General features: G+C 38.6%; 1 protein-coding gene across 3 annotated transcripts in view; it reads left to right on the plus strand.

Moving 5' to 3' along the window:
- Positions 1 to 13,874, plus strand: part of LOC126425288 (uncharacterized) — a 390,004-nt gene that overhangs the window by 196,704 nt on the left and 179,426 nt on the right. For all 3 annotated transcript variants that reach the window (XM_050088259.1, XM_050088260.1, XM_050088261.1), the window contains 3 exons: positions 2,286 to 2,436; positions 9,036 to 9,345; positions 11,236 to 11,408. In XM_050088259.1, coding sequence (XP_049944216.1) covers positions 2,286 to 2,436; positions 9,036 to 9,345; positions 11,236 to 11,408 — 634 coding nt within the window. The remainder of the gene's footprint in view (positions 1 to 2,285; positions 2,437 to 9,035; positions 9,346 to 11,235; positions 11,409 to 13,874) is intronic.

Genomic DNA, 13,874 nt, shown 5'->3' on the forward strand with positions numbered 1-13,874 from the left:
TGACAACAGTCTTTTCTGCCATGAACATTTCTTGTCCAGAACAACATATCGTATTTACTCGAATCTAAGCCACACTTTTTTTCTGGTTTTTGTAATCCAAAAAACCGCCTGCGGCTTAGAATCGAGTGCAAAGTAAGCGGAAGTTCTGGAAAATGTTGGTAGGTGCCGCCACAACTAACTTCTGCCATCGAATATATGTAGCACTACACAGGCATGCTTTGCAGGCACAAAGTTAAATACTGGCACCAAAACCTCTGTGTCAGTAAATAAATTTAAAAAAAAAAGAAAATGGTGGAAGACGGGCCGTTTTTCCTCTGCCCCGAGTTTCGGCCACTGTATTTTTATACATTATCCAACGAAGTAAATATAAATTCCATATTGTTCATCTTTGAATGTAGCAGCATTTCAATATACTACAAAAATCCGACTGGCATGACTGTTTGGGATGTTTGTCAATATGGCCAACTCTATGTTCAGAATTTTTTCCCACCTGTGAGAAGAGTTGGTTGCTAATAGGAACTTTTATGAATTGTGAATCACATACAGTATTCTCTTCACCATAAGAATAATATGAATATAAACATTTTGCCATGTATTCCTTTGTGTTTGCTGCTATCTCATTGAAATCCTGTCTGCCTAATAAACTACAAAACTAGAATGAGACAACAGCAAACGCGGAAGAATATACATATTATATCATGTTTATATTCGTATTATTCTTATGCCTAATAGTGATACAGTCAAAATGAAGCACGGCAATTGACTAGATTTTTAAATCTAAGCTGACTCCTTTCTGTGCAGAATGTAATGTACTAAAGAGGCGTCTGCAAAGATTTTCAAACAGAGAAAAATTTTCGCTGAACTCTCATTCAGAACATCTTCTATCATAAGCAGTCTATTATTTGGTTCTTGTTGATCATTATCAAAGAAAGCAGCAGTGTAAGTAACAACAAATAGCAGTCTCTTGCCATTGTCTTGCTAATGAGACGATTCCTCTCTCTCTCTCTCTCTCTCTCTCTCTCTCTCTCTCTCTCTCTCTCTAGCGCGCACAAAAGCAAGCCATGCCACAAGCGGCGACAGGTCGTAAACACCCATTATCAGAATGCGACAAACAATGCATGACACAGTACAGTAATGCATTTTCAGCTTAAGAGTGACGTAGACACCTATAACAAAGAGAACAGCACTTATCAGGTCAAAGAAAAATAAGCAATCAATTCAAACCAGAAGAAGCACGTGAAAAAGGAAGGGTGCCTGTATAAATATGGACAGAGCACCTGACGTGTAGCAGTGGCTACTTGGTAAAGCTTAACTGCTAAGCTTACGACTTGAACCAAACTACTGTAGCTGTATCGTGGTTCATTTGACCTAAGTTGTTTCTCAAATTACAGTGGACCAACTTTGTTTCGATTTGGTGGTGCGGCCTAGAACTTTTCTCTTCCCTTGAATTTAGAGTCTCAAATTTCAGGTGCGGCTTAGATTCGGGAAATTTTTTTTTCCTTGATTTCGAGTCTCATTTTTCAGGTGTGGCTTAGATTCGAGTGCGCCTTAGATTCCAGTAAATACGGTACTTAGTTTTATTACTCAAGAAGTCTTCAGGCCACTCACTCACGACTTTTGAATTACATGTTTGAATTTTTTTCAAATCCATTGTTGACTGTTTTTCGGAAACAGGAGAGAAACTCACGTTAAAAAAGAAATCCTGCAAAATTTGGGTGGTAATTCGAATTATGGTTATTGTTTTGGCTCCTCTGACCTGGGATTCTGGGTGACTTTCCTGAACTTTGTCCCTTGTCCTAAACTTCTCCAGTCCTTTTACTTCACCTCTCTTTCTTACCCTTCAACCCTTGCGCCATAAGAAGAAGCCACTGGCTCTAAAAGCTTGCATACCTAAAACCTGTTTTTGTATGTGTGTTGTCCTGCCTCTGCTTGGTGAGTAGATTTTTTATGTATCCAATTATTTGGTTTTATTAATATTCACCACACATTAGAAAAAAATTGATACAATGTTGTTATTATTCTGAATCTCAGAAATGTGATGAGATAGAAGAAATCTTGTTACACATCTTAATTCAACATCCCAAATTTATTTGAATCCACCCATTTAAAAACTAGGCATAGAAAAAATGTCTCTGAGTGCCCATTTTTCCACAGTGTCTCTGACCTCATCCAACTGATCTCACATCAGTGTGGCTTCCTGTAATATTAAAATAATAATTTTGTTTGAATAAGAAGTGAACTGTTTTGTGTATGAGTTCTTTATTTGGATTTCTATTTTGTTGCAGTACTGGGCTGCGAAACCTCTTAGTCCATTGGCTTCCTCTGAGTCTACGAGCTTTTCCTGGGCTTTTTGATAAAATCTATTATCCAGAAACACACAAACTTTCCCTAAGAGGAGCAGTTGGAATGATACGGATTGCGTTAAGAGAGGGAAATGTGAGTATTTATTATCTATATTACTGCCTCATTTTTCGTTTTAGGAAAGATGAGTTTATAAATGTTAAAGTGGGTAAAGAACTATTTAATTCTGTAAGGTAAGGATCATGTATGTAAACAAGTAACAGTATCTACACACTCTTTTAATATTTCTTGATATGACATAATTACCAAATTGCTGGTTATGCAACTGAGTTAAGGGTATATTTCTAGGCACACTACACTTGGCTGACAGTTATTCATATTCAGCAGTTAATTTCAAAGCTAGTCTTTGATGTGGTGACTACAGGACAGCCATACTGTCTGAATAGTCATTGATTCATTCATTCATTCCATCATTCATCAGGAGAACCTTCAGGGATTCAGAAAAAACAAGGCTTTTCGTCAACAAACGACAAGGAAATCATGGAAACCTCACCTGTGTACCATATTAACAATAAACAGTCAGTGTACTAGTGTGCTAATGTCAACTAAATTTAATCCAGGAGATTAGAATAAAAAGTTGTTACTTTGAAAACGTCTGCTGCCTCCTCAGTTTTAATGCACGACTGCTGTTTATCTACTATTAGTAACTTAATATTTTAAGAATGAAATTTTCACTCTGCAACAAAGTTTCAACTTAATATTTACTCACTTACAATGATATAAAGGAAACATTGATCACGTCTGTAAATTGTATGTAAACACTGAGTCATGGTTACAATGCGTTACTACTTATCACGTAGCTTTACAGTGAACATTGCTACTTGCCATGTAGCTAATAAAACTTTTCAATCTTTGAATTAGATAACGAGGTAATTTGTAGAATGAGTGGCTAATGAGGTATGTTTTTAATTTTCTGTACCTCCCTGACTGCCTCAATTCTTCGCTTTCAGTATGTCATGTGAGAAAAGTGCAAGTTGGATTTCACATGATCAGTATTTTCAGATTCCATGCTGGTTGGCATGGAGCAGGTCATTCTGTTCAAGATACCGCCTTGCATTTGTGCTCACAATGTGTTCTAAAATTCTAAAACAAATGGATGTCAACACTATTGGATGATAGTTTTGTGGATCACATCTACAGCCTACACATACATCCATGCTCTGTGAACCACTGTGAGATGTGTGGAAGGGGATGCGTCCCACCGTAACAGCTAATAGGGTTTCTTCCTGCTTCATTCATGTATAGAGTGTGGGAATAATGACTGTTTAAATGGCTCTTTGTGTATTGTAATTAATTTAATGTTGTCTTGTAGTATATCCTACAGTCATCATGTTAAGCCTGTTCTTGACACTTTGTAGGTAGGTTTTCTCGGGGTAGTTTGCACCTATCTTAAAGAGTCTGCCATTTCAGTATTATTTTTTCCAGCATCTCTATGTCTCTTTCCCACAGGTCAAACAAACCAGTGACCATTTTTGCTGTCCTTCTCTGTATAAATTCAATATCCTCTATTAGTCTTATGTGGCACAGGTTCCACAGACTTGACCAATGCTCTAGGCAGTTCTCACAAGTGATTTTTAACCAATCTTCTTTGTAGAGCATTTCTCTAGGATTACCAAATGAGAAAGCGCTGATATGTTGATAGACACAATAAAAAACACACACACAAATATTCAAGCTTTTGCAACCCAAGGTTGCTTCATCAGGAAAGAGGGAAGGAGAGGGAAAGATGAAAGGATGTGGGTTTTAAGGGAGAGGGTAAGGAGTCATTCCAATCCCGGGAGTGGAAAGACTTACCTTAGGGGCAAAAAAGGACTGTTGCTAATAAGCATAGATGTGGTGCAGTACTGCATCTACCTGACTGTCTTGAACGAAAGCTTTCAGTATGTCAGAAGAGAAACATGCGAATTGGATTTCACATGATCGATGTTTTTGGAATCCATGCTAGTTGCATGAAAGAGGTCATTTTGTTCAAGATACACCATTATATTTCAACTCATAATATGGTCTGAGATTCTACAACAAATGGATGCTAAGAGTATTGTAAGTAAGTTTTGTGGAGCACTTCTGCTATCCTTCTTGCAGACTGTATTTCTTCAAATTACTTGGCATGGTTTTTTGCTCAAGGGATCTATGGTGGATTATAGTTAAATGAGGGGCTAACACAGCTGTACATTCAGTGTAAAGACTGATAGGGATTCCACTGCTCTGGAGCTTTGTTCAGTTTAATGATTTCAGCTGTTTCCCCACAGCACAAGTGATCTTTTCTTTCTTCTGACCACTGGGCACAGCTTTTTGTTTGAGGGATCTACATTAGATTATGGTTAAAAGAGGGACTAACTCAGCTGCAAATTCAATACAGTTTGTAAGAGTGATTTCACTGGGCCCAGGAGCTAGCTCACCAAAACAATTACAAGCAGAAGTGAGGATTAAAAGGGCATTTGAGCCACACAGCCACTTTAATATGTATGTACACAAATTATCCTCAAACGAAAGTAATTTTAATTGCCAAAAAGTGCCCTAGGTACAAACAGGTATCAAAATCTGACAATTCCCTTATTGTTACCAAGCACCTCAATTATTGAGTAACTTACTCTTGTACAGTACTTGGAAATAACATTTTTAACACAAAAGTAGTTTGCTCATTTAGATTTTGATGGATATTTTCCCTGGCAGGAGTTGTGAAATTCATGTGATAGGTGGAAGAAAGCAGATGTGTATTAGTCTATTGACATTTCACAGCTATTTTCTTTTCTTTTGTCCCCAACTTGAGACACTCATGCCTATTTGTTGAATGTATAATGATATGATCAATCTGGATACAAGAAAAAATAAGTTATTCATCATTCTTGTGCCTCTTCCATCTCTAACAACTTCATCAGTGATGAGAAACTGTTACCTAAATTTGTTTCATTGTTATTTTTCACATTCAGCTACAGCATATCATGGATTTTCAAGAATCCAGTGACACTCCTGCTTGTGAATACATATACATCCTTACTTTGCAAATCACTGTGCAGCTGGTTGCAGAGGTTATTTTTTATCTTTATACCTTCATAACTACCCTCTTTCTTGAATGTGTCACATATTTTGCATGTGAAAATTAGTGTTGGTGAGCCTTCACATAAGCTTAAATCTCCCTGATTTTACCTTCATATTCCTTTCATGAGATGTATATAGGAGGATGCAATATACTGGTCAACACTTCTTGCAATGCATCCATTTGAAATTTCAACAGTAAACTGCACCATGATGCACAACATTTCTCTTGTAGCATCTGTACAGCATCTGTATGATGCTTTCACACATGCCAAGTGATGAAACATGCTGCTGTTCTTTGTATCTTTTCTCTTTCCTCTATTAATCCTATCTAATAACAGTTCCAAACTGAGAAACAATACTCATGTATTAACAACAAGAGTTTTGTAAGCTACCGCATTGGTAGCTGGACTACACTTCCTAAGGATTCTTCCAATAAATCTCAGCCTGGGATATTCCTTTTAAACAATTATTTTTATGTGGCTGTCCCACTTTAAATATCCCTGTGTGCATATTGCCAGATATTAAAAGGCTATGTTTCCAGGGATAGTTTGATAATAATGTAACCAAACAATAAGAGGTCTTTCAAACCTTGTACCTAGTATCAGTTCTATGCAGGTCTATCTGCTGTTTACTACACTTTTATAAAACACAAACTACTCTTTATTCAGCATCATTATCCAGACAAAGCCTAATGAAGCTTCTGACATTTGTACATAGCAAAAATTAAACAGTAGTGTAAATCCACAATCTTTTATTACTTGCCATTTAAAATCTTTTGTGTTCTGAAACTAAATATTGAGAGTGAAGTTTCATGTTAGCTAAATTATGGGCAATAATATTTATTGTAATCAAGTTTTTACTAGTTCAATGCATAGATAACTGTTATTATTAATAAAAACCAGTTTATGACTGTTAATTATTACTGGAATTTATAACAGTGATTTATCTCTGTTAATGTAAACCTTAAGGTTTTCAGTCAGGGCAGTCAACAGTAGTTCGCATCTTCATTCTTTGACAGCTTGCTGAAAAACTGAGAAAACACAGTAAAGAATTACATACTTTGTAGATGTCAAGAAAACTTACAATCACATATGTTGCAAGAGGCTGTTCCTCTGTCTAAAAGATTTTGAATGTGACAGAAGCTCATCAACACAGTAAAAATCTGCCTCAGTGAAACACACAGTACTGAGGATGATGGGACACTGACTTCCAGGTGACTTTGAAATTTGATTAGTCTTAGGCAATGATATGGCTTATTTCCTATTTTCTTGAGTTTTCTCTTTGGGAAGATCATGCATGAGACTTTTAAACAGAACTTTTAAGGGATGCAAATTGAAGGGAAGAATCTGGCTTATGTAATCTGTGTGGGTGATATCTGCTTAATCAGCAGATCAGAAGAGGAATTGAAACAAATGAGCAAAGCACTGGACATGGCTGCCACAAAATTTAGGCTACTCATAAACAAAACCAAAACAAATTACCTTGTTATGACTCATTTACAAGGTCAGAACACTGAACAGCTACTGTCACTGCAAGTGGGAGACTAGTTGTACACGAGAGTTGACAAATTTAAATACCTGAAACTGCTTTTCATGGAGGACTCACCGTATGAAGTAGGAATCAACACCAGTATATGAGCAGAAAACTGATGCTTCTACAGCACAACACAGCTGCTTTTGTACAGATGCCTCTTGATGCAGTTCAAAATTCAGCTGTAAAAAACCCTGATCCAACCCACGGTATTGTATGACTGTGAAACATGGAATATCTGAAAGAAAGACTTTCATGAACTCCTTGTATTTGAGAGAAAGTGCTGGAGAAGGTCTTTGGTCTGCTGTTGGCTGCAAACATTGGTGAATGGGGTATCAGAGACTATCATGAGCTAAACAAACTGTACCAAGATGCCAGTATATAGCAGGAATCATAAGCTGGAAGTGACTGCAGTTGACTGGACGTGTGGCTCAAATGGAAGACAACAGGTAGCCATGGAAACTCCTGGATGTCATCCTCATCGGCAGGAAACTGATGGGAAGAAGGAAGAAAGAGGTCAAGGTATGGCCTCCTTGAAGATGTGCAACTGGTTGGATGGTGGGTGGCAGCGATGGATAGAAGACAATGGAGAAGGAAACTTGTGACAGGGAGTAGTCCATTGGGCCCAATTGCATGAAAGTAAAAGTAAAAGTGGTGTAATTTATATCTCAATCTGTTCCAGACCTATGAAGATTTTCCATTTGTGATCAGATATATGAAACATGATGAATGTTTGTAATCCCAGAACAATTCTTTCCATGCCTCCCTAAATGGCATTTGATGACCATTCAATCTACAAAGCAGCCTAGATCATCTTTATGCTTCACTCTCTGTCACCCCCTGGGGTCACAACCCTGTGGAACACCCAGGTGCAAAACCTGTCTGATACACGCACCCAGTATGTCCTACTCCATTCCCATCACAGGCTTATGCTATCCCACCTGTGAAAGCACTCGTGGCATATACCAGTTCTGCTGCAATTTCTTCACAGCATTTTATGTGGGCATGACCTCTGACCAGCTTTTCACCAAATGAATGGCCACTGCCAAACTGGTCAAGAGGAGAGTTGACTACTTAGTCGGCAGAACACATTGCTGAGAACAACTTTGCTCAGTTTCAGTGGCTGCTTCACAATCCATGTCATCTGGATCCTTCCGCCAAACACCAGCTTTTCTGATCTACGTAGGTGGTAGTTGTAATTGAACATATCCTTCATACCAAGCAAGATGGCGCACTGCTAACACACTTGACTCAGATTCGGGAGGACAGCAGTTCAAATCCTTGTCCAGTCATCAAGATTTTGATTTGTCGTAATTTTCCTAAATTGGTCAAGGAAAATACTGGGATAGTTACTTTGAAATGGGCACTGTCAATTTCCTTCCCCATCCTGAGCTTGTGCTGGACCTCTAATGACCTGGTTGACAGTTCTAATCTTCCTTGCTGCTAACACCCTGCCCTATACCTATCTCCACCTCTAGCCCAGTACCCCAACTTCACTCATCATGTGCCTGCACCTTTTCCCTGCAATCATCGCTCACTCTGTTCTGCCTCCCCCTCCCAATCCACCCCCCCATGTCAACATCATCATTCACTGCACTAACTCATCAGTGCCCATGTCACATCCCTATCCTATGCAGCTTCTACATCACTGCCAGTCATCAGTCAGCTGTCTACAACTTTCCCTCCTGCTCCCCAACTATTTTTTTCCCTTCCCCACTCCATCCAATAGAACCCCTCACTATAGTCAAAAAGCAGAACTGTTGGGCTGACATAATGTATTCAGGTGCCAAAAGGTTGCCGTAAATGTGTGTTAAGTGTAGCCTGTAGCTCGGTGCAGAATTCCTTCAAAAGGTACAAAGCTCTCAATCTTATTCATGATGACTTAATACCTCTACTATTCATGGAGTTGTTACTTTTATGCTTAAATTATTTGCATTTCATAAGGACTTTCCAAACTACAAACATGATGATGCATTATCTAATTAAGTTTTATACAAAATAATTTATGTATTAACCTACTTTGTTTGGCTCCCACATTGGGTACCCATAGCAAATCTAAAGCTCATGCGATGTTCAAGTGTTAGACTTGTTTCTCTGGTTTCTAGATGATGCTGGATAACTTGTGGAATGAGCCAACAATTAGCATTGTGGAGGATGCCCTCAATAACAGCAATCCTACCATCCGCTCAGATGCCATCTCGGCAGTCTGCTACGTGGGCCGGCCTCGCAAGAATCCCGTATCTTCGGCACACCTCTTGCTCGAATTGGAGCGGAGGGAGGCAGCTGTAATGTCATTCCTCATATCAAACTCCTGTTGTGACTGTGGGCCTCTCAGGGAAGCAATCCTGGCTGGTGTGGGGACATTGTTGGAAGGCTTGCAATTAGCTTGTGTTGACAGTGTTAGGAAGAAGAGAGGTTTGTGTACAAAAATTAATATGTAAGCTTTCACCATTGTTGAGTTGCTGGAGCAAAACCTCAGTTGCTTGTGTTCAAGCACCATTGTTCATTATGCAGAGTGGCGAAGAATTTATTCACTCGGACTTCGCAGTGCAGTTCCAATACGAAAATGTCTCACACAAAATTTCATCTTGTGCATATTTTGGGAAGTAAATGGTCATTAAATATTGGCAGTCTGGCAACACGGTAATCACGTCTGTAGTAACTATCTCTGTCTGCAAGCAGAGTAGTGCTGTGAAGTTGGTGCAATGGATAGTGTTTTGGGTTAGTGTCCGGGAGGTCGAGTGTTTGATTCTGGATCAAGACTTATTTGTTTTTATTTGCTAAAAGTAGTCTATGTGATGTGGTATCTGGCATCTTAATCATCATACAGCAATTACAATGGGTCTTCTGCAACATATTTTAGATTAGATTAGATTCAGTTTTTGTTCCATAGACCCAAAAAATGAGATGATTCTCGTGGGTGTGGAACATGTCAGAGAGTATAACATAAAAACATAAACCATTTGAATATAATACTTACTACCCTGATCATTTCTCAGGAGATTGTCAAAATAGGTGAAGACAATGTGGTAAACTGGAACAGCTAATATTTACAGAATTAACACACTGTCAGAATGAAACATTGTTACGCACTATTAATAAATTTATCATACACAAAATACTAATCTTGACTGTTGTGACCAAGTTCTGTCAGAACTGAAATCTAAAAGATATTTTTACTTAAGCTTGCTTAACAGTTTCTGATAAGATATTCATCTATAGAGTAGAAGGAGTTGCCTATCAAAAAGTCATTCAAACTCTATTTAAACCATTCTTTATCTGAAACCAAGTTTTTAATGGTTTGCAGTTACACACTCAAACACAGAAATGGTTAGTTTTTAAGAAAGCCGTTTGCATATCATGAATGTGAATTGTTTCATGCCACTGCATCTACTAGATTACAAACCTGTTTTCTGCATATCCTCTCCCAATGGTCCCATCAAAATTATTTGAAAGCTTGTTGCTAGCCCTACTGGTGGTGTAAGACCCTAACTAAATGTAGTGGGTCTGAACGTGGCAAGAATAATATTTGGTATTAGTCAATGGGACCATTGGGGGAGGGTATCGACAAAACAAGTTGGAATCTAGTAGATGCAGTGGTGCAGAACAATTCATATCCACGATGTACAAAAGGTTTCTTTAAAAGCTGGCCAATGAAAATGATTGTATTTCCATTTCTGTGTTCGTAGTATGTACCTGCGAATATTTTGTTGAAGACAAGACACTACAGTGTGACAGAGGCAATTACCGTACACATGATTACAGTGTTGGCAGATTGCCAATTTTTAATGTCCATCTGTTGCCCGAAATATGCACAGGACGAAATTTTGTGAGAGACATTTTTGCATTGCCAGTATGTGAGGAATCATGCCACAGAGTCAGAGTGCACAAATTTTTCTTCACCCTATATGTGGCATGACTCAGCCAAGCTTTCCACTGAAGTATGCAGTAGTAACACATGTCTGCAAATGTGGAAGAAATATTTCTTTTTAAAATTCAGTCTTGATCACACCACGTACGTTACAAGAACATAGGTGACCGGTTTCGGTCATATCACATGACCACCTATGTTCTTGTAACATATGTGGTGTGATTTTGAAAAATGTGAATAGTGAGTGTATTAGCTTTAAAATTTGGAAAATGAAGTGTCAAAAAAAGTCAGTAGTAATTATCAACAGTGTTTGAGATTTTAATGGTGAGAAAATAAAAAATAAATTAAGAGATTGGTATTTCTTTTCTGTGGGTGTGGTAATGTTTCTGGCTTAAAGTAACATTCAAAATAACTTACGACTTATGTTGTTGCAGGTGATGCTCTCATTTGGAAGTATACTGGAAAGTTTCTGAGTGACTTGCACTCTTTCATTATATTGGGCCTAGCACCTGGTGAAGGGAACTATCAACGAAGAATACTATGCATAAGACTCCTGTCTGCCATTTTCAATGTGTTTGCATCAGCTTTTGATGAAAAATCAAGTGAGGTAATGACACATAAACACATCTAAAAATGTGTAAGTTTTCTCTGAACTTTTCCAGTTTTCTGAGACAGTCTCACCAGATGTTAAACATAAGTGATTTTAGCAGTATTGATCTTAAATCACCACATCTCCAGCTGCAACACTGATTGAAAATTCGAATAATCTATTACTTTGATAGAAACTTCATCAACAGGAAACTATTGACCTATTATTGGAAATTGTGAAATTGAGACATCCACTGTCCACAAGTGCTAAGACTTTTCTTGCAGCTGATAATGTTGTTCTATATAATCTTTTAAGTGAACTTTTAACAGAAACCAGTATAAGTGGCGTCTTTTATATCTTAATAACTGATCGTAGAACACTCTTATTGTCTTAGTGATTGTCTGCTGAATATTTTGTAGTTTTCACCCATTGACTATTCAACATGTATTTCTTGAAAGACTGCTGTATGTGATTATAATAACAATATACAGAATAGAAGATAAGCAACTGATCTCTATAGGCCAGTCTCCCTCCTTCCTTTATTCTCAAAAACTTTTGAGAAAATAGTTTACAACAGAATACTGAATTGGCTTTCTGAGAATAATCTCTAAACTGCAGGTCACGTTTGCATTCCGCAGATGCTTCTCTACTGAGAGTGTAGTGCATTAAACATTAAAGGTGCAGTGCTTAGCTGGCTCCTGTTCTTTGCATACATAAATGATTTAATGGAAACAGTGGAGGTATTCTCAAAAACTGTTTGCTGATAACACAAGTACACTGATAAAGGGCACAGTCATATCTGTAACAAACACACCCAGGAGAATAGTGGAATAGGTGTGCAGTTGGTTTATAGTGAACAACTTAATCCTTAATTCTACAAAAACTCGTATAATTATTTAATTGTTTAAATAAAAATCGACTCACCAAGCTGTAGCAGAACACATGCATAAGACACTATTGTGATTAGCAAGCTTTCGGAGGCAGTGGCTCCTTCTTCAGACAGAAAGGCTGAAGGGGAAGGAAGAAGGGTGAAGGGAAAGGACTGGAGAGGTCTAGGAAAAGGGGCGGATTTTGGGAAAGTCACCCAGAACCGCTAGTCATGGGAGACTTACCATGCAAGGTGAGAAGGAAAGACTGATTGCTAGGGACTGCATTGGATGATATTTGAAAACCTAGAGCTTAAAGGGGGAAGGCAGGGTAATTTGCAAGAGAGAGATTACTACTAAAACATGCATGAGTTAATAAGAGTGAGAAGCTAAGTGCATTGTATGTAACAGAAGTGGGGGGGGGGGGGGAGGGGGGGCAGTGAAAAATAGGCGAGAAAGACAATGAAAGATGTAGAAAACTAAAATGGGGTGAAGCAAAGAGCAGTTACAGTGAAGAAAGGCTGAGATGAAAGAAATCAACGTAAATTAAGGCCAGGTGGGTGACAAGAACCAGGGACATATTGTAATGCTAGTCCCCACCTGCGGAATTCTGAGAAACTGATGTCTGGGGGAAGATCCAGATGGTGCTTGTGGTGAAACAGGTGCTGAGGTCATGAATGTCATGTTGCAGAGCATGCTCTGCAACAGGATATTGTGAGTTGCCAGTATACACCCTCTGCTTATGCCCATTCATCCTAATTGATAATTTGGTGATAGTCATGTTGATGTAGAAGGCTGAACAGTGTTTACATAACAGCTGGTATGTGACATGTGTCATTTAACAGGTGGCATATGTTTTGCACAAGTGGAAGATGTTTTGCACCCAGTTACAGGTCTATTATAGGCAGTGGTAGGAGGATGCATAGGGTGAGTCTTGCTGCAGGAACAGTTACAGGCGTAGGACCTTAGGGTACAGAGATGGATGCAGAAGGAGCATAGGATCTGAGAAGAATATTGCGGAGATTGGGAGGGCGATGGAATGTTATTCTAGGTGTAGTGGGCAAAATTTCAGTCAGAATGGATCTCATTTCAGGGCACGATTTTAGGAAGTCATGGTCTTGTCGAAGTAGCTGATTAACACATTCCAGACCAAGATAATACTGAGCCACCAATGGTGTACTCCGAAGCTGTTTTGTGGCAGGATCAGCAGTACCAGGATTATATGTGATGCCCTGGAAAATCTGCTTTTTATCTATGTTGGTGGGGTAATTATGTGCAGTGAAGGCTGTAGTGAGAATGGTGGTATACTGCTGTATAAAGAATCTGCATCCAAACAAATACATTTGCCTCAGATGCCAAGGCTGTATGGGAGGGAACATTTGACATGGAAAGGATGAAAACTGTCAAAATGTGAGTATTGTTGTTTGTTGTTAGGTTTAATGTGGACAGAAGTGTGTGGCTGGCCTTTGGTGAGCACGAGATTAACATCAAGGAAAGTGGCTTGGGATTTGGAATAGGACCATGTGAAATTTAATTTGGAGAAGGTATTCAGAGATTCCAGGAATTCTAGTGAGTCCATATGGTAAAGATGTCATCAATGTATCTAAACCAAACCAGA

Source organism: Schistocerca serialis, chromosome 10 (assembly GCF_023864345.2).
Source record: "Schistocerca serialis cubense isolate TAMUIC-IGC-003099 chromosome 10, iqSchSeri2.2, whole genome shotgun sequence".
Taxonomy (NCBI): domain Eukaryota; kingdom Metazoa; phylum Arthropoda; class Insecta; order Orthoptera; family Acrididae; genus Schistocerca; species Schistocerca serialis.